Source organism: Phanerochaete carnosa (genome assembly GCF_000300595.1).
Source record: "Phanerochaete carnosa HHB-10118-sp unplaced genomic scaffold PHACAscaffold_8, whole genome shotgun sequence".
In the NCBI taxonomy this organism is placed as follows: Eukaryota; Fungi; Basidiomycota; class Agaricomycetes; order Polyporales; family Phanerochaetaceae; genus Phanerochaete; species Phanerochaete carnosa.
The window spans coordinates 204,039-222,201 of record NW_006767635.1 but is presented as its reverse complement, the minus strand read 5'-3'; the positions used below and the strand labels follow the sequence as shown (position 1 = coordinate 222,201).

General features: G+C 58.8%; 5 protein-coding genes across 5 annotated transcripts; 2 read left to right on the top strand and 3 right to left on the bottom strand.

Moving 5' to 3' along the window:
* Positions 1–260: 260 nt before the first annotated feature.
* Positions 261–3,091, bottom strand: PHACADRAFT_260522 (uncharacterized protein). Its single transcript, XM_007398559.1, has 13 exons — positions 2,502–3,091; positions 2,390–2,444; positions 2,185–2,332; positions 2,000–2,123; positions 1,848–1,949; positions 1,702–1,793; positions 1,586–1,648; positions 1,426–1,533; positions 1,293–1,375; positions 1,173–1,237; positions 1,099–1,120; positions 746–1,036; positions 261–652 (listed from the first exon to the last, which is right to left on the bottom strand). Exons 1-13 carry the CDS (start codon positions 2,627–2,629, stop codon positions 371–373), a joined length of 1,563 nt encoding a protein of 520 aa, XP_007398621.1. The 5' UTR covers positions 2,630–3,091; the 3' UTR covers positions 261–370.
* A 652-nt stretch (positions 3,092–3,743) lies between these two features.
* Positions 3,744–5,906, bottom strand: PHACADRAFT_260520 (uncharacterized protein; the record flags this gene model as incomplete). The annotated part of the gene is made up of 13 exons (XM_007398558.1): positions 5,671–5,906; positions 5,589–5,621; positions 5,506–5,540; positions 5,417–5,455; positions 5,333–5,361; positions 5,263–5,276; positions 5,175–5,211; positions 4,945–5,004; positions 4,755–4,886; positions 4,400–4,610; positions 4,295–4,343; positions 3,872–4,218; positions 3,744–3,816 (listed from the first exon to the last, which is right to left on the bottom strand). Coding segments are annotated over exons 7-12 (775 nt in total), but the record flags the coding sequence as incomplete, so codon positions are not given.
* A 674-nt stretch (positions 5,907–6,580) lies between these two features.
* On the top strand, positions 6,581–8,524 carry PHACADRAFT_260518 (uncharacterized protein). Its single transcript, XM_007398557.1, has 5 exons — positions 6,581–6,761; positions 6,818–7,521; positions 7,573–7,708; positions 7,759–8,327; positions 8,377–8,524. The coding sequence occupies exons 2-5, from the start codon at positions 6,853–6,855 to the stop codon at positions 8,443–8,445; spliced, it is 1,443 nt and encodes a 480-aa protein (XP_007398619.1). The 5' UTR covers positions 6,581–6,761; positions 6,818–6,852; the 3' UTR covers positions 8,446–8,524.
* Positions 8,525–10,271: 1,747 nt separating this feature from the next.
* Positions 10,272–12,033, bottom strand: PHACADRAFT_211536 (uncharacterized protein). Its single transcript, XM_007398556.1, has 6 exons — positions 11,573–12,033; positions 10,965–11,517; positions 10,866–10,907; positions 10,744–10,815; positions 10,624–10,693; positions 10,272–10,560 (listed from the first exon to the last, which is right to left on the bottom strand). Exons 1-6 carry the CDS (start codon positions 11,896–11,898, stop codon positions 10,514–10,516), a joined length of 1,110 nt encoding a protein of 369 aa, XP_007398618.1. The 5' UTR covers positions 11,899–12,033; the 3' UTR covers positions 10,272–10,513.
* Positions 12,034–13,023: 990 nt separating this feature from the next.
* Positions 13,024–18,036, top strand: PHACADRAFT_211534 (uncharacterized protein). The gene is made up of 17 exons (XM_007398555.1): positions 13,024–13,666; positions 13,722–13,894; positions 13,992–14,152; positions 14,206–14,261; positions 14,311–14,469; positions 14,530–14,651; positions 14,832–14,921; positions 14,968–15,118; positions 15,173–15,335; positions 15,389–15,879; positions 15,950–16,143; positions 16,202–16,308; positions 16,395–16,664; positions 16,738–16,861; positions 16,937–17,105; positions 17,194–17,452; positions 17,513–18,036. Exons 1-17 carry the CDS (start codon positions 13,570–13,572, stop codon positions 17,739–17,741), a joined length of 3,015 nt encoding a protein of 1,004 aa, XP_007398617.1. The 5' UTR covers positions 13,024–13,569; the 3' UTR covers positions 17,742–18,036.
* Positions 18,037–18,163: the final 127 nt, after the last annotated feature.

The window sequence follows — 18,163 nt, the reverse complement described above, 5'->3', positions numbered from 1 at the left end:
TGCGCTGGAGCCTCCCAGAAGTCCTCCAGGATGCCTCAGGTTCGCCCCGAGTCTGATTCCCAGAGCTCAACGAGATACTACTGAAACTGCACGAGCGTTGCGGCTTGGAAGAGGTGGTGGTCAGGCTAGATCTTGCGGCGCGTTGGCCCGACCTGGCGGCCGAGAATTGCAGGCTTTTTGAGGGCGTGCTTCCTCGGACGGCGAGCTCTGGGATCCCGCGCATCCTTACAGCGTAGCTCCACCTGACGGACACTTCGGCAGGCAGTTTGTGGACAGACTTCGTTACAAGGCGCAGTAGGATAAAAAAATCGTAGCACAAAAACGCGTCGTGTCAAGGACGTCTAGGGCATTAAGATATACACACGCGCGTTCACTCCTGCTCGAACTTGACCTTCTCGTCGACGCTCTCGGCGCTCTCGGCGCCGCCGCTCTCGGGGCGGACGTCGTCGATGTTCGCGACGGGGCCCGTGAACCAGTGGACGCCGCCGTAGCGCGGGAAGTAGTAGTACGCGACGCAGAGCAGGAGCCAACCGCCGAGGACGAGCGCGGTGTAGTTCATGTCCGCGCTGTCGACCGCCGGCGTCGTCGGGAACATGAGGATGACGATCGAGAAGGCCATCCAGATGAGCGCGACGAGCGCGACGGGGAAGCCCTGGCGAAAACAACGAAGTCACTCGTCAGCAACTCTCGCTGTCAGAGGCGAAAAGAAAAAAGGGGAAGGGGGAGGGGAAGATGGGGCACGCACCCAGCGCCCGAGCGAGAACGGCCCGGGGACCCACTCGGCGCCGCCGAAGAAGCGGCACGCGATCGGGATGCTGTACGCGACGAACTGGCCGGTGGGCACGAGGCTGAAGACGGCGCCGATCGCCGCGGGCCCTGCGAACGCGAGCAGGCCGAGCAGTAGCGACGTCCCGCACGCGAACCACACGCAGTTCACGGGCGTGTGCGTGCGCGCGTTCATGCGGTACAGGTACCGCGAGAGCGGCAGGCCGCCGTCGCGCGCGAACGCGAAGATCTGGCGCGAGCACGCCGCCGCCTGCGGAAGGGGTCAGGGTCAGTGGGCGAAGAGAGGCACGGAGAGAGGGGAAACGCGCGCACCATGTCGGCGCCCATCAGCCACCTGGGGACGGTACGTGAGCGGATGGGTTCGCGGGGGTAGGTGGGGAACGTACTGCATGAACACCACAACGGACCAGATGGCTAGCGTGCCGCGCTGACCGAAGCTGTTGAAGAAGATCTGCGTCGCTTGCTCGTGAGGTAGGCGGCGTGCTCGTGTCCGTTAAGATACTCACCGTCGCCATTGGCTGTCCAATAGGGTCTGACATGATATCCTCGATGTCCCTGCCCATGCAGAAGGCGAGGGCAACGTTGATAGCTGACCGGTCGTTTCAGCATGAGTGCGCATGTTTCTCTCAATGCACGTACCCCAGCCGAGAATACCACCGATGCCGCAGGCTCCCATCATCGCCCATGGGACTGCTATACTCGCATTGGTTGCCTCCTCACTCATGTGCAGAGACGAATCGAATGCACCTGCAAAAACAGATTTGAGAACGGGCGGTGGCATGTAACCTAGAATACTCACCAATGGACCACAAAGGCGCGAGGAAGCTGAGAATGAAGGCGAATCCATTAGGCCATCCGTTTACTGTTGACTGCCGTCAATATCCGATGATAAGCAAAGAAGTAGAGATAACATACAGTTAGTGAAACCTCCGAACGCATAGCTCGCAGGGTTCCTAAATTCGCTCGGCGTGGCAGCCGGAACGGCGATGATAATCGCCAAACAGAGCCTGATTACGAGGTCAGTGGGTACATCAACATCGAGACTGAGACGGGGCACGCACAAGACATTTAACGCGATGAAGACGGTCTGCAAGCGCGCCAGAACTCTTGTAGCCATCGACGCCACAAAACCATGAGTGAACAGCAGCGCGGCGTAGACACCACTGTTTTCTAGGCTGAGTACGAAGACACACGAGATGTGATTGCAGCTCACAAGATGTGCGCCGTGGTGGGCACGTAGGTCAGGTTGGAACCGATGCTGACGGCTGCCAGGAGCTGAACCGCGCATCCCCAGTCCGTCGAGGCGACGCTAGCGATGTTGCCCATGGTGTTAGAGTCTGCACGACGCCCATCTTGTCAGCGTCTCCGAACAGGGCACAACAAAAGCGTGATTCGCACATGCACAGATCCACGACAGGAAGTTCTTCCACTTTGGTGGCGCATACTTGTGTGACCAGTAGTACAATCCGCCGGACGTCGGGGCGGCCGAGCCCAGTTCGGCAAGGGCCATCGTGATGAACATCAGGAAGAACGCGCACAGTGCCCACTACGAGAGAAATCAGACTGGATACAGCGAGACAGAAGCAGCGGGACGGATACGCACACCCCAGACCAGGGCAACAGGGCCGCCGTTAGGAAGCGCATAGACGAGCACGGACCTGATCAGAGTTATCAGCAGCGGCGATTATGGCAGAGGGAGGCGGTTGCCAGCTTACGCGATGGAGGGGAAGATCCCGATGATGCTGAAGGAGATGCCGAAGACCTCGAGGGGGGTGAAGTGCCGTTTGAACTCCTGCTTGTAGCCCAGGCGGGCGAGGCGCGCTTCGTCCGAGTACTGGGACATCGTTGCGGGCTGGCGGGGCGTGAGCGAGGCGGTGCGAAAGCACTCTCTTCGGGGACGTCGTCACTGGCAGATGGGGCCACGACCAAGGAGGACACCGGGCGAAGCGGGGGAACATAAGTATGCGCGGGAGAGGATGGATCCTGGATTCTCTTGGCTCGTTCGCCGGCCGGGTGGTGCCTTGCCGTCTCGGGCGAGAATAATGCCACGGGGCGAGCGTGGAGAAAAAGGTCTGAATGGACGACCCCCATATGTCAAGGTTTCTGATGGCGAATCAGCCGGCCAGACGGCGGCGGCTAGTCACAAACGACCTCACAGACCGCCGCTGCGTCTCAGCGACGAGTATACTCGGGCACCATACTATAAACTGCGTGACGACGCCACTGCTGCTCTGTGCCTGGCGCAGCTGAGCGTTATGTACCTGAACAAACTCTGTCTACGCCCGCACAGGGTCGCCTGTAGCGCTGTGAATTGGTCACCATTCGGAGAACCGACGCTGAGCCAAAAACCCGAGCTGACGTGCGCAAGATAGCATCATGCTCACCGGACCCTGCATGGGCCTCTCGTGCCTGGGATCCTCGATGGCACGGGGCCGCGGCCTGAGAGATGTCGCGTACGGGCACAGCTCGGTCGTGGCGCCTCTCTCTGGCTCCCCTGGGGCTGATTTGCAGATAATAACGGACGGGTGCCTGCGCATCCACGCTGCCCTCCTGCTGTGCTCGTCACACCCCGAAAGATTTGCGTCGCCTTGCCGGAAGGGTGTACGTTCATGCTCACGAGGTGGGGGCTCAGTCAGCTGCACACATGTGGGACCGCCGGATGCTATCGTCATGCTGCGATGCAGGGATGTCGTGATGTTCGCGAGTCTGGTCGGCGTTGTGGCCGGCAGAGAGCCCAGCTATTTTGACCAGAGGCCAGGTTCAGCTTCGTAACCGGGAAAAGAGATGTCGGACTCACCACCACCATGATTGCGATGGAGGAAGAATGTTTGAGGAGGTGTTGAAACGCCGGTAGCTGCCGCTGAAAGACAGTCAGGGTCGACTTACATGGCACGGGAAAAGATTGGGGCGACAACGGCCCAGGCAAACTGACGGGGCATTTCCACGACTCTACGTTGCAGGGTGTCATTGAGAATACGCAGAGGAAATACATCAAACGAGTGCGAGAGGGCATGAGAGCGCAATAATTAACTAGCAGCCGATCAGCCCAATCAGCCCCGACGCGCAGACAGACTTGGCGACGCACCTGTACACACAGGACCCAACAACCAGCAGCAGTTACACATTCATACGGAGGGGCCGCTAGAACCCCCTTGCCTCCGAGAAGTTGTCCATCTCGATCTCCGGGACGTCCGTGCGCTGCTCGGTGCCGAGCTCCCAGCGGCTGCGCGTCGCGGCCGCGAACGTCGTTGAGCCGTCGATGTCGGTCGCCTGCTGGCGCGTGCCGTGGAACTGCATCGACGAGTACGTCTCCCACGTCTTGTGCTCGCCCTGCGCATCGTAGAACTTCTCGCGCACCGAGATCAGGAGCCGGTTCGCGAGCACGGCGGAGATCGTGAACGAGAAGCCCGTGCCGAACTCGTCCAGCGTGACCTACATGTGGTGCCGCAAAAAGAAGAAAAAAATCTTTTAAATGATAGCGGGGGCATTGGTCAGCGGGACCACGCACGATGTTGAGGAACCACAGTGACATGTTGCCGACATAGACCAGGAAAATGCTGCGAGGTCACGTGATCAATCTTCGGCGCTCGCGACAACGGAGAGGAACACGCACACGACGAAGTAGAGCACCGAGTCCCGCGTGAGCGCCATCATGAGCCCGCCGTGGAGGCCCGCGCGGTAGGACATCCAGCCCTTGTACACGCTCAGGCCGAGCAGGATGCTCTCGATGCAGATGATCGTGAGCCAGAACCAGGTGATCCAGTGCGCGTGCGGCGGGTCGCCGTCCGCGCAGATGAACAGCCCCAGCGACGGCTCGTTCGTCGCTGGTGTGTGGGTGCGCCGCCGTGAATTTCGGTGTTTACGTCGGAGGAAGCAACAGCGTCGGCGGAGGAGCGTGTGGGGGCAAAGAAGTCGCCGAGTCAGGAAGCGTGCACGCGACGACGATCAGATGGAAGGCGGGCACGTACACACCAGGCCGGGACGCTGCAGCCCAAAGATGACGCCGTACACGGTTGCCTCGGCAGCGGTGAGGAAGACGCAGAGGCAGAAGATCCATCGCTGGCTGTTGTACATGGCGTAGATGCGCAGCTCCAGGATGACTGCACGTGTGCGTGCTCTCAGCGCGGGGAAACGGAGACGCAGGGACGCAGGACCCACTGTGTGTTGTGATGATCTGCAGCGCGGCACCGGTGTTCTGCCAGTGGAAGAATCCTGTGCCTTGGCGCAAACGAGCTGCATTTCAGTTGCATCGGAGATGGGGGGAGAACAGGGAACTCACAGCTGAGAGGGTCGCCAGAGACATGTGATATGAGCTGTAATGGCGACGAGACGGGCACTTACAACTGTGCCAAGAGTTCAGAAGGCAGGTGGAATGACGAGAGTGGGGGAGACGTACGTCAAGCGACGGATGTGTGTTCATGAACGCTATGGTGAGACGATGAGCGGGGATGTGCTGTATTCAAGAAACGAGCTTACCGCGGGCGTTGGCTCTGCATGCGCAGGTTAGTTTACCAAGGACCACACCAGACAAGGGATGACTCCTCACATATTGAAGCCCAGGCTGTAATATCGACTCTGCCCAGCATGTACGGTAAGTACTCGCGTGCAAAGCGAAGGGTTCCCCACGCACCCAAAGAAATAAAGCTTTCCCGAAAGACCATCGCTTGCGCTGTAGCAGCCTCAGACAATACAGTCAGCACATCAAGTGATCGTGCGCACCCAAAAGAGATCGATCTCATTGCTGAGTTGTAGAACTGGCTCCACAAGTTAAACACGTCCCACGGAACCGACGGGGGACGCACAATATTCGTATCCTAGAAAGCATATAACAGCGACTGGCACGGCCGTGAGCAGGGCTCTCCGGTCGACGGTCGGGGCACTCACAATAAGCATAGCGCTCCATCTGGGCGTGATAGTACGCATCGTAATCCAGCTCCATGCCGGGCTCGCTGGTCAGCGAGCGTGGTCCGGGCGATGGGGACCGGGTTCGCAGAAGCTGAGGCGACCGCAGGAGAGGCGTGTGGTCATATACGGGGGACGAGATCACGAGAAGGCCCTCGCCTAGCGGACGGGATATGTGGAGAAGGTCACCGCCCTGCAGGCGCACGGAAACGGCCGTGCCACGACGACCTCCTTATGGACGCTTTCTGATCGGGCGCAGGCGGGGGGAAACGGTGAGAATGAGCGTTTGGCACGGTCGCCAGCGTGGGCCTTGAGCGAAAAGTGGGGAGTGACTGGCTCCGACTGAGCCAGCGGCTCGCGCGCAGAACGTTGGGGTCTGGGTTGTGGATATGCTGCCGTCGTCACGGTGCACACGAGCACGCAGCTGCGGCTACAGACGATTGGCCGAGATTCTGTGCTACTGCCGCCGCGCTGCGGATACATTAGTACTAGCGGCTCACTAGTTTGAACGCTTTCGTCACCTTCTTCGATATATAACCAGTGTGGGGTGCGTGCCGTACGTCGTGGCCAGGCTCGCATCCGAGGGGTGGACCCGCCTGGTGGAATTGATGGCGACCGTCCGTTGCAATCGCCCCGACCTCACTTTGCCCTCCCACGAACATCTTCCCACAACCTCTCATAACTCGGTCATCATTAATCATATCTCACGCACAAGCCTCGAGAACCTTTACAACTCTGATGCACTCTGATACATGATGCCCGACGCGAAGAAACCTGTGAGACCCATCTCGAGCACGGCATCCTGCGAGACACCCCCCGCCATTTCCCGATGACTTCAGCGATGCCCCCAATCCTGCAGAGGCCTTTCGGAGTCCCCTCCTGAGGTCTTCCTCGAGCTGTCAAGGAGCGAACGACGGAACATCAGAAGGCAGTCCAAGCGTCAGAGACCCTAAGCATATCTGCGCGACTTATCGGGGCATCAAGCTCGAAAGTTCTGCTGCACCAGAAGACCAGAAGACCAGGTATCTTGGCCTCCTTTCAGCATCGCGTGAGCTTCGAAACTCGAAACTCGTGTGAGTTCGGACATGCCGGCCCAGTCACCCTGCTGTCACTTAACCCACCCTGGAAGCTAGGCGTCGCAACACCCGCCCTCAGCTTGCCGTCATGCCCGTCGAACACGCATTCGGTGTCGTCTACACGCCTTCCAACGTCGACTCGTATGGCCGACAGAGCCCTCCACTCACCGAAGAGTATCTCGATAGGCACGGCGTCCAGTTCATCCGAATCACCTGGGTCGACTGGATCAACAACATTCGCTACCGCGTCATCCCCCGGCCATACTTCAAGAAGCTCCTCGAGTCCGCTCGTCCCGGCGTGTCCATCACCAAAGCTGTGTTTGGCCTCGTCGCCCTCGCCCTCGCACCAGGCTTCACCGGAACGGGCGAATACCACTACGTTCTCGATCTGAGCAGCTTCAAGCTCGCCCCCTATGAACCGGGACATGCGACTGTCTTTGGCTTCTTCCAGTACAAGGTCCCCGACCCCGAGCACGGCCTCGTCGTGCCCTACTGCCCCCGCACGCTCCTCAAGAGGATCGTGAAGCGTGCCCAAGACGAGGCCGGCGCATCCTACCTCGTCGGCTTCGAATCGGAGTTCATCCTCCTCAACGCCACAAAGTCCCAGATCGTTCCCGTCAACGAAGCCGATTGGTCGGTGTCATCGAAGATGCCCTCCGGGGCGGTGGAGACGACCGTGATGCAGGAGATCGCTGTCAAGCTTGCGGAGGCGGGGATCGAGTTGCAGATGTATCATGCAGAGGCAGCACCGGGCCAGGTGAGTTAGGTGATGCTGTTGTGCCAACTCTGAAAGCCGACGCTTTTGAAGTATGAAGTAGTCACGGGCCCCTTGCCTCCTCTTGAAGCCGCAGACGCGTTGGTCAGCACGCGTGAAACGATCCACAACGTCGCCAGCAAGTACGGCCTCCGTGCGACGTTCGCACCCCGTCTGTACTCCACAAGCAGTGCGTCTCCTCCTATCACCACCGCAACCCTATCCTCACGTCTCTCACAGCCGGCAGCGCGGCGCACGCGCACATCTCAGTGCACAAGGCCGGACCCAACAAGGCGCCCACGCGCGCCGACGACGACCTGGGGCCAACGATGACGCAGGCCGAACGGTCCTTCCTGCAGGGCGTGCTCACACACGCGTCCGCGCTCTGCGCGCTCACGCTCCCGACGCGGTACTCGTACGCGCGCGTCGTCGACGGCGTCTGGTCCGGCGGGACGTACGTCTCGTGGGGCACCGAACAGCGCGAGGCGCCCGTGCGCCTCACGGGCGCGCAGGGCCAGCACCACTTCGAGGTCCGCTTCATCGACGGCACCGCGAGCCCGCACCTCGCGCTCGCCGGCGTCCTCGCCGCGGGCTCCGAGGCGCTCGTCCGCGGCGCACTCCTCACCTCGCGCGACTGCGCCACGCCCGTCGCGCTCATGAGCGAGGAGCAGCGCGCGGCGCACGGCGTGCAGAACGCGGGCCGCCTCCCGCTGACGCTCGAGCAGGCGCGCAAGAACCTCGCGGCGGACAAGGAGCTCGGGGCTGTCTTTGGCGACGACTTTGTTGAGAAGTACAATGGTGTCAACGCGGTATGTGTCATAGAGGCGTTCGCCATTCTGTGTACTGATGCTTTGGTAGCTCCTCGAGAAAATACTCACGGCGGACACGGAGGAAGCGACGGTGACTAAGCTTGTCAACTTTTACTGAGTATATCAGGCAGGTTCGAAACATACTCGGCAATAGCCTCGCGAATGTACTGTATCCAAGTTAGAAATCTTTATATTTTGAATGAAGCTGAAAGACAGCCTATGAGCTCGCGCGCGCTTATTACTTGGTACACGTTCACTGCTGCGTAGACACGACGGCTCAAAGCGTTACGCCGCTTCGGCCTACCTGGAGCCAAACCTGCACCGGAAGAGCCTACTTGTGCTGACCGAAGCCTACGTGACAAAGGTAATGTTGAGTATAATGCCTCGCGTGGAAGATGCTCATCTGCGCCGCAGGTCTTCCTCGAGTCGGATGGCTATCTGAAGCGGGCTACCGGGGTTCAACATAGCAAGGATGGCAAGCCGCTGTATATCGACAATGTCGACCGGGATGTCATCGTCGCAGGAGGTATTTGTGCTCCTTTAGCTTGGAATGTCGCTGTGTACTCAGCCCCATGACGCAGGTACCTTCCAAACGCCGCAAATCCTAGAACTCTAAGGAATCGGCAACCCGTCCATTCTGTCGCAGTTTGGTATTGAGACGATCATCGACCTGCCGGGAGTGAGAGAGAACCTGCGTGCGTGTCTGCTTCTCAGACGTCCCTGCCAACGATGACATATAGGTAGCAGAGGACTACGTCGGAGTATCGACCACCGACGAGGTCGACCCCACCGACGAGACGATGGACGTCCTCGCGAGTCCTCAATTCCTCAAGCAGCACGAAGAGCTCTAATGAGTATCCATTTTCCGTATCGCGACCATGGCTCTAACAGGTTCATGCGTGTAGTCAACACCAGTTGGGTCTGTTTGTGTGTGTTCCTGTTTCGGCGTTCGTCTTCCTGTCCTCATACACACTTGGCTCTCCAGAGGATGCCCGGTCCTGGAAGGAGCACGTGCATACCCAGAGCACGGAGGTCCTTCCGAACGCCATTCCCTCTCCGAAGTCGGGCCTCGAGAAACAGTACGGGATCCAGCAGATGCTGCTCGGCGACAGCCGCCAGTCTCAGATAGAGTAGGCTCTTTTCTGCATCCTATTACGTTGTTTCTCCCGCACCAAAGGTATACGGGACGAGCAACCTCCGAATTGTAAGTCGTTGGTTCGTGTGGGCCGTGTTGCTGATGATGCGTCTCACCAGGTTCACTGCTCCATTTTTTTATCGTACGTGGCTAACGCTTTCCTGAGACGCTCGCTCCCGGGCTGGCTGATCTTTCTGTCCAGGAATTATCATGCTACACACAGTCTGTCGCGTATGCCATTGGTGGGAGGGCCTGCAACTCATATCTCAGAGTCTTATTGAACGCTGCAACACTACGCATACAGTAACATTTTTTATGAATAAATAAGGACCCAGCCCCGGTGCATTGAAAGACGGAGCAGATGTTGGTACTTCAGTCTACGAATGAGAGCTTAATGTCACAGCCCCCTCAGGAACGAAGCCCACGAGCGCCTTGACATTTTGCAGGAGGAGGCATGACGGTATCCCTGTAGTCCGCAACAACCAACTCACATCCGGTCAGGACTCGCAGCAACCCGGACCTTGCTAGTCGGGGGAGCGCAGCACGTATGGCCTTCGCATTTGCAGTGGCGAGGTCGGCGTCGTCCGCACCATCGAGCAAGCGCAGAATTCGACCTCGACTGGCGCCCCTCTCATCGCGCAGCTGCAACAGGATGTCTTCGAGTCGAAACAGCCACAAACTGACAGACTCGTGACGCAAATGGAGTTTCGGATTCTCGATGGCCCAAATCTTGACGACGACCTGTCTGAGCCGATCCCGGGGGCCTGCCACTTGCAGGACCGATATCATGGAACATATCGTCTTTTCAAGGTCGACACTAATGAGAGCTGAAAACAGGCTGATGCTGAGGTAGAACGACCAAAAGTTGGCGCAGTGCGAAAGATTGACCATCAATTTGGGTGGTACCGACTCCCCCCTAAGAGCGCTACCAAACTGTACTGCACAACCGCATTCGAGAAGATATGTCCTCTGACTTCTCAAGGTGAAATTTTGAATCAGAAAATCCAATAAACGAGCTTGAAGACGTTTGCGCTAAGAATACCGAGGGAGACTATTTCTCGGCAGGATCACTCAAACTCTCAATGTCCAACGACCCAACTGTGATCGGGCCGGCGTCAGTCTTACCCAAAAAAACAAGCGATAGATATGGCAGGCACGCACCCTTCGCATCGTTAACTATAATCTTGGGGCGTAGCTTCTTCAGGTATTTCACGAAACTATCAGGCGATGGCTATACCAAGACATGAGCTTCATTTTCTTGTGAGTAATGTGGTGGCTTACAGGTGTCGGCATACAGGGCACCAATGCGCGTAGATCGCGAGTCCCAGCGACCGCAATCTTAGCAGACGAGTACTAAGCAACGCAGTAAGTCATCATAATAGTAAGTGTAAGTGTGCACATACTTTGAGGATATAATTGAGGATCTCTTGGACAGCATCGTGGCACTAGAAGAGCACACTCTTGTAAACCTCCTGGCAAGATCAACATCAAAGATAACTTACATTGCTTTCCCATCCGCCTGTCATAAGGAAGTCGACGTTCCGTGGCGAACCGGGGCCTTTTATGCGAGAGATGCATACGTCGCGTAGACTCCGGCGTATCTTGAAACGAGACTCCAGGATGAAAACACAGCTATCGCGCGGGAACGGCCCGTAAGTACCTGGACCGCACGGAACTGCGCGTTCCGCAACTATTGGACCGAGGCGAGTCCTTTGCAGGCAGGTAGGGAGCAGTGTCCAGAGGTGCTCGCGCTCAGGATCTGGCGGAGGATTCTTCGCATAGACTCCCTTTGCCCAGGTGGAAGACTTGACGACGCCAGTTACGACGAGCAGATGCTGGACAAGCTCAGGCATCAGTCGCTCTCTGCCCTCGCGCAGATACGCCGCCCAGCTTCCAATGTGCTTGACACAGTAATCGTGGATGCGGTGCTGGGCTCGGTCGGTCAACTCGACGCGGGCGGCACCTTCTGGGAGGAGGAGGACTGCACCGGCGTCCTTGGTGCACGCGAACGAACGATCTGGGCGCCGGGCACCGATGGTCACGATGTTCTCTGCGCTGCGATATTTCGACGAGTTAGTATGACAGAGACATTCGGAGAACTGCCACCTACCCTAGCCCCGGTTTCGTTTCATCGACTCCTGGAGAGGCGAGAATAGCCCCTTGTTCAAGATGGCTCTCGGACCGCTGTATGTCGGACAGACCCAGCTCAAGAACCTCGAAATTGGCTGGAACACCGTAGTACCGATTGACAGGATGGTCACGGGGGAGAGTGAAGTTGAAGAGGGGGCGAAATATACCTATACAGGACATGTCGCCGACGTCACCAATACTCATTTCGTTCTCCGGGTGTTGCCAAAGAGGTCTCCCATGACCGAGCAAATTGAGACATTCTTGATAGGTGGCGACTGCAGGGTACACTTTGTGAGTGGACTTCATGGTTGCGATAGGAGAGACTGGTGCAAATTATTATTCGTCGCCCATATCTCCACTTCCGAACAGCGGCTTGGCCGATTTGGGCTGAACGATCGTCTTAACGCCCGAGGACGCCACAGCCGAAAACGTTGAAGTACGGAGTACACCGTTCGATTGTAGCTCGGAGTTCAGGTCACCAATCGACTATACTGTGAGGAGACAGGCGAGATCACGATTTCCTTGTAAGTCAAGGCAGGGAGACTTCAACTATCACTCACCGCAAAGATCCCATGCCCAAACGGCCCCCCTGCGACGTTCTATCGTCCGTGGAACAAACGGTGACCAAGAAAGCGCAGCAGAGCCCTTCGTCAGAGATTTTCAGCACACGCACCTCGAGAACCGAGAGAGCACAGGCGAAGCGGTGGTCCGCCTGAGTTACTGCGCCTGTCTGTCGATGTCGTCATTGCATGTTCCGGACGTCCAACCCAAGTAAGAATCTCGCAGCTTTACACCAGCCGCCATACCTCCGCCACTGTCAATCTTTCTGGCCTCTGACTGTAGATACCTGACCGGTCCCCTCGACACGAGCATTTACATGTACACCCCATCCCCACTCTCACACCTCGTACTGAATATCAAAGGCGTCTCATAGATCCAATATCGCTACAAACCATAAAATACAGCCGTTACTTGCCACAGTCGCGACACGTCTCTACCAGTGCAGGCGGTGTGTCGGACACTGGTAGCCCGTCGGGTTCTTGTGCAGATACTCTTGGTGGTACTCCTCGCCGTCATACCACGTGCCCGCGGCTACGATGTCAGTCGCGATCTTCTCGCCTGACAGGATGCAAGTATGGTGAGCACGAGGAGTATAACGACGACAGGGACAAAGAGACGGACCTTTCTGGTCAAAGTGCTTCTTCTGGACCTCGGCCGTGACGCGCTCGGCGATCTCCTTCTGCTCGGGCGTGTGGTAGAAGATGGCGGACCGGTATTCTGTGCTGGGACTCAGTACGCAGGTGTGCTAAATGTGTGAAGGACGTACGTGTGCCGACGTCTGCGCCCTGCGAGTTCTCCGTCGTGGGGTCGTGTGTGCGGTAGAAGAACTCTGCTGTGTGTCAGCTGCGCGTCCACGGATGAGACAGGCAAGTACACGCACCGACGAGCTCATCGTACTTGACGATGCTGGGATCGAACTCGATGCGGAGAGCCTCGGCGTGGTCAGTTGTGCCGGAGCATACCTGGCGGTAGGTCGGGTTCTTGGCATCGTCCCTTCCGCCTGTATAGCCAACGGCAGTCTTGAGGATGCCCTTGTTCTCGCTGATGGGGTAGTGCTTGAGGAAGATGTGCTCGACGCCCCAGAAGCAGCCGGCGGCAAACGTCGCGACTTGAGGTGCGGCGCCGGACATGGTGGACAGGGCGTGGCCGGCGGGACGGTTCTGCAGCTGGTGGGCGGAAGCGGAAGAGAAGAACGGGAGCAGGCGTTGGAGGCGGGCGAGCATATACAGCGGGGTGGGACAAGTGGTCGCTGTGGTTGGGATAGTTTATGAGCAACTCGGCCGTGTCTTCTTGTGGGTGCTCATGATTGCGCGTTCGTAAGCGTATGACGCGACTTGACGCCGACGCCAGCTCTGCTCAGCCAATCGCTTTTCCTCGACTCCTCCGCCGTCCTACTCGTCGCCCCAGCCAGAAGCCATGGTTGAAATCACAATAAAAAAGCGACCACGAGCCGATGCTGTCGTCACTCAACGCAGGTTTTTCAAGAAGACGGCGAGAGGAAAAGTCATCAAAGGTGCGTCGCGTATCCCGTCGGAATTGGAGGATGTTAATCAAGGACCGTCACGCAGTCCTCCGAGAGAGATACCTGCGTGATGACGTGAGCTGCGGTATTCACAGCTGCCGGCAATGTGCTTCAATAGAAGAGTCAAAACCTACGCTCCCGTCCTCAGGATCGCTGGACCATTCAAGCTTCCCGAATGGCCACTTTGTGCTGCCAGATACGAATGTCTTCCTTGCGCAGGTGTGTGCCAATCACACTCTAGGCTGTAGGACGACGGGTCCTCAGGAGGATGCTGCGAGGTGTTATGCTAGAATTGGCAGCTTATGTATGTGCTTAGATGGACCTAATCGAATCGAATTTGTTCGCTCCACCGATTATCGTGCTGCAAACTGTCATGGAAGAAGTCCGCCACCGCTCGCTGCCCCTGTATAACCGCCTGAAAGCACTGCTCAAGGCCGACGACAAGCAGACATGGGTATTCTACAACGAGTTTCGCTCGTGCGTTACAAAGCTTCCTGTTCACTCGGTCTACTGTTAACAATTACGCCTAGAGAGACTGCCGTTGTACGAGAGGAAGAAGAGTCGCCAAACGACAGAAACGATCGAGGTGTGCCCCATCCGTAAGAACGCAAAAGCGCTGCTCACCATGTCCGCAGGCATTCGCAAAGCGACATCATGGTACCACACGCACATATCGCTCGCTCGACCGCCGGTCCGCGGACAAGCAAAACCCACAATCCCAGACGTCGTTCTTCTGACAGACGACGCGGCGAACCGACAGAAAGCCGAGAAAGAAGGCATCAAATGCATGTCCGGTACGCGTGTGCCCCAACGTTGTTTTGAAAAACGATCCAAGTTTGACCAGGACTCTGCAGTTCGCAAGTACGTCGAAGGTGCCAAGGAATCGAGCAGGTTGCTCGACCTCTTGTCCGCTGTAGGCTCCAACGAGATCGAGCCGACGAAGACAGCTGCGGCTAGGCAAGCACTGTACCCAGAGGTAAGTGCTCCATTAGGGGGATTCAGAGTGGTTGCCCTGGGCTGCTGTAGGGGATCTGGCGCAGGAGCCCAAAATGCGGCAATTTTGCGCTCAGTTTCACAACAAGGTTCTGCAAGAGTCCAATAGACCACGTCGAACCCCCTTTGTCGCGACCAGGAACCACTTACTGACTGTTCATAGTATCTGTCTACGGCGACTCTTGTTGCCGGTGTCAAGTCTGGACAGCTGCACCAAGGGCACTTCAATGCCAACCCTTACAACTACCTGGAGGTGAGTCCCGTGTAAAACGCATATGTGCTCCCTGACAGTTGTGTAGGGTAATGTTCCCGTATCTACGTTTGACAAGCCTGTTCTGCTCATTGGTCGTGAGAACATGAACCGGGCCATCCAAGGCGATGTCGTTGCTGTCGAAGTCTTTCCCGAGTCCGAATGGAAGGCCCCAGGGGACGAAGTTGTCGACCAAGAAAGTACGCAGTTCACTACGATGCCCCAAGCTAATCACGCTCATCGTGGATATAAAGCCACACTGAAAGATGATGACGCCGACGAGTCTGAGGAAGAAGGTGACGATATAGAGGCTATCAGAGAGGCAAAGGTGCTTCGGGCCGAGCAAGCAAAGAAGGCCGCCGCCGAGCGCCAGCCAACCGGACGAATCGTTGGCGTCATCAAGAGGAACTGGCGATCGTACGTTACAACCTGTGTCGCATCTACTCCAGCCTCTAACTGGGGACTTCCAGATACGTCTGCCACATCGATTCATCCTCCCTCACCTCCTCGCACGAGACCTCGCTCTCACAGCAGACCGTCTTCGCGACGCCCGTTTCGCGCTCGCTGCCACGCATCCGCTTGCGCACGCGCCAGGCGCCGGCGCTGCTCGGGCAGAAGATCCTCGTCACGATCGACCGCTGGGACAACACGTCGCGGTACCCGGAAGGCCACTTCGTGCGCGCGCTCGGCAAGGTCGAGAGCAAGGAGGCCGAGCAGGAGAGCCTCCTGCTCGAGTTCGACGTGCCGTACCGGCCGTTCGGCAAGGCGATCCTCGACTGCCTCCCGCCCGAGGGCGACGCGTGGGTCGTGCCGCCCAAGAGCGACGCGAACCCCGAGTGGCGCGACCGCGAGGACCTGCGGGACCTGCTCATCTGCAGCATCGACCCGCCCGGCTGCCAGGACATTGACGACGCGCTCCATGCGCGTCCGTTGCCGAACGGCAACGTCGAGGCCGGCGTCCGTGAGTTTTCGGCCGCGGCTCGTTTTTTTTTCTTGTCGCGATGCTGGGCTGACTGACCCCCGATCACCAGACATCGCCGACGTCTCGCGCTTCGTCCTGCCCGACACGCCGATGGACAGCGAGGCCGCCGCGCGCGGGACCACGGTCTACCTGGTCGACAAACGCATCGACATGCTGCCCGCGCTGCTCGGCACCAACCTGTGCTCGCTCCGGCCGTTCGTCGAGCGGCTGGCGTTCTCGGTCATCTGGGTAAGCGCGGCTCGTGTGCGTGCCGGTGCCAAAGGGCAGTCCTGTAACAAGGTTATTTTTTTTTTTTTTGCAGGAAATGACGCCTGAGGCCGAGATCGTGAACGTGCGCTTCACAAAGTCGGTCATCGCCTCCAAGCAGGCGTTCACGTACGAAGAGGCGCAGATCCGCAAGGACGACCCGTGCGTCTTCCTCTGTCCTTTTTTTTTTTTTCCTTTCCTTTCGCGTTCGCTGACTCGGCTTGGCTCGGCTCGGCTCGGCCCCGCAGGACCCAGACCGACGCGCTGACGGAGGGCATCCGGCTGCTGAACCGGCTCGCGGTCCAGCTCCGGGCAGGGCGCATGGCCGCGGGCGCGCTGAACCTGGCGTCGCCCGAGGTGAAGATCCACCTCGAGAGCGCCGAGTCGTCGGACCCGGTCGACGTCGAGCAGAAGGAGCTCCGGGAGACGAACAGCCTCGTCGAGGAGTTCATGCTCCTCGCGAACATCAGCGTCGCGCGCAAGATCCAGGAGACGTTCCCCCAGACGGCGGTCCTCAGGTGCGCGTCCGCCCTCGGGCCCATCGCTTTTTGTGTCGTCGCTCGCTCGCTCACGTCTGGCTTCCTTGCGCAGGCGCCACATGCCCCCGCCGCGCACGAACTTTGAGAAGCTGCAGGACGTCCTGAAGAAGCGCCGCGGCCTGGCGCTCGACGTCTCGAGCTCGGGCGCGCTCGCGGCGTCCCTGGACAAGTGCACGGTGCGTACGCCGCGCTCTCTGACGAGAAAGAAAAGAAAAACAGTCCTGCTGACGGCCATCCATCCATTCATTCAGGACGCGGCGGAGCCCGCGTTCAACACGCTCGTGCGCATCATGGCGACGCGCTGCATGCTGAGCGCCGAGTACTTTTGCGCGGGCAGCGTCGGGCGCGACACGTTCGGGCACTACGGCCTCGCGACGCCGATCTACACGCACTTTACGTCGCCCATCCGGCGGTACGCAGGTGCGCGCCCGCCGCTTCCTCTTTTCCTCTCCTGTCTCTCTCGCTGACGCCACGCCACGCCTTTTTTTTTTTTTTCTTTCTTCGGCAGACGTGCTCGCGCACCGGCAGCTCGCGGCGGCGATCGGGCACGCGCCGCTGCACGCGAGCCTGCACGCGAAACCGCACGTCGAGCGCGTGCTCGGCGTCGTGAACCGGCGGCACCGGATGGCACAGATGGCGGGGCGCGCGAGCGTCGAGTTCTACGTCGGGCTCGCGCTGCAGGGGCGGGCGCGGCAGGGGCCGCCGGTCGTCGAGGACGCGTTCGTCATCCGCGTCTTCCGGAACGGCGTCGGCGTCTTTGTCTCCAAGTGGGTTTCCTTTGTTTTTTTGGTAAAGAGGCGGTGGGGCTGAATAAGGCGGAAACGCAGGCTCGGGCTCGAGGGCCTCGTGACGTTCACGCGCGAAACGAGCTTCGACGCGGAGAACTACCAGATCAGCGTCCCGACCACGGCCACGGCCACGGCCACGACGACGACGGTTGCGGTGTTCGACAGGGTGAAGGTGCAGATCGCGGTCGAGCGGGACAAGAACACGCAGCGGGGCAAGGTCAAGATGACCCTCGTCGGGCCCGTGGACCTCCGCGCGCTGTCGGCGTAGTGGGGAGGGCACGGGGCAGCCGGCGGTGGTGCGCGCACGGCAGAAGCAGTTTCCAGGAGGCCGGTGGGAGAGCTGAAGCCCCGGATAGGCCAAGGCCTGCTACCAGAGGGCGAAGGGTGGGGTTGGAGAGGGGCGGAGATTTCACAAGTGGGGGAGGTGTTATTTAACCGCTGGCGCGACCTTCGGCACGCGGAACTAGCAATGTAAACTTGTCGACAAAGCACAGTCGTGACTTGCTGCCATGTCTTGCGCTGGTGTACCCCCTCTGAGGCCTGAGGCTCTGGCCAGGCGCTGCGAGGGATGGGCGGGTGCGATGCGCGCGTCGTACGTCCGAGTCGCTCGTCGCAGCGGATGATGTTCTCTGCTGGCTGTCCCTGGTTGTGAAAAGTGCTTGTCGTGCCTGGATCAGAAGAAAGATTGTC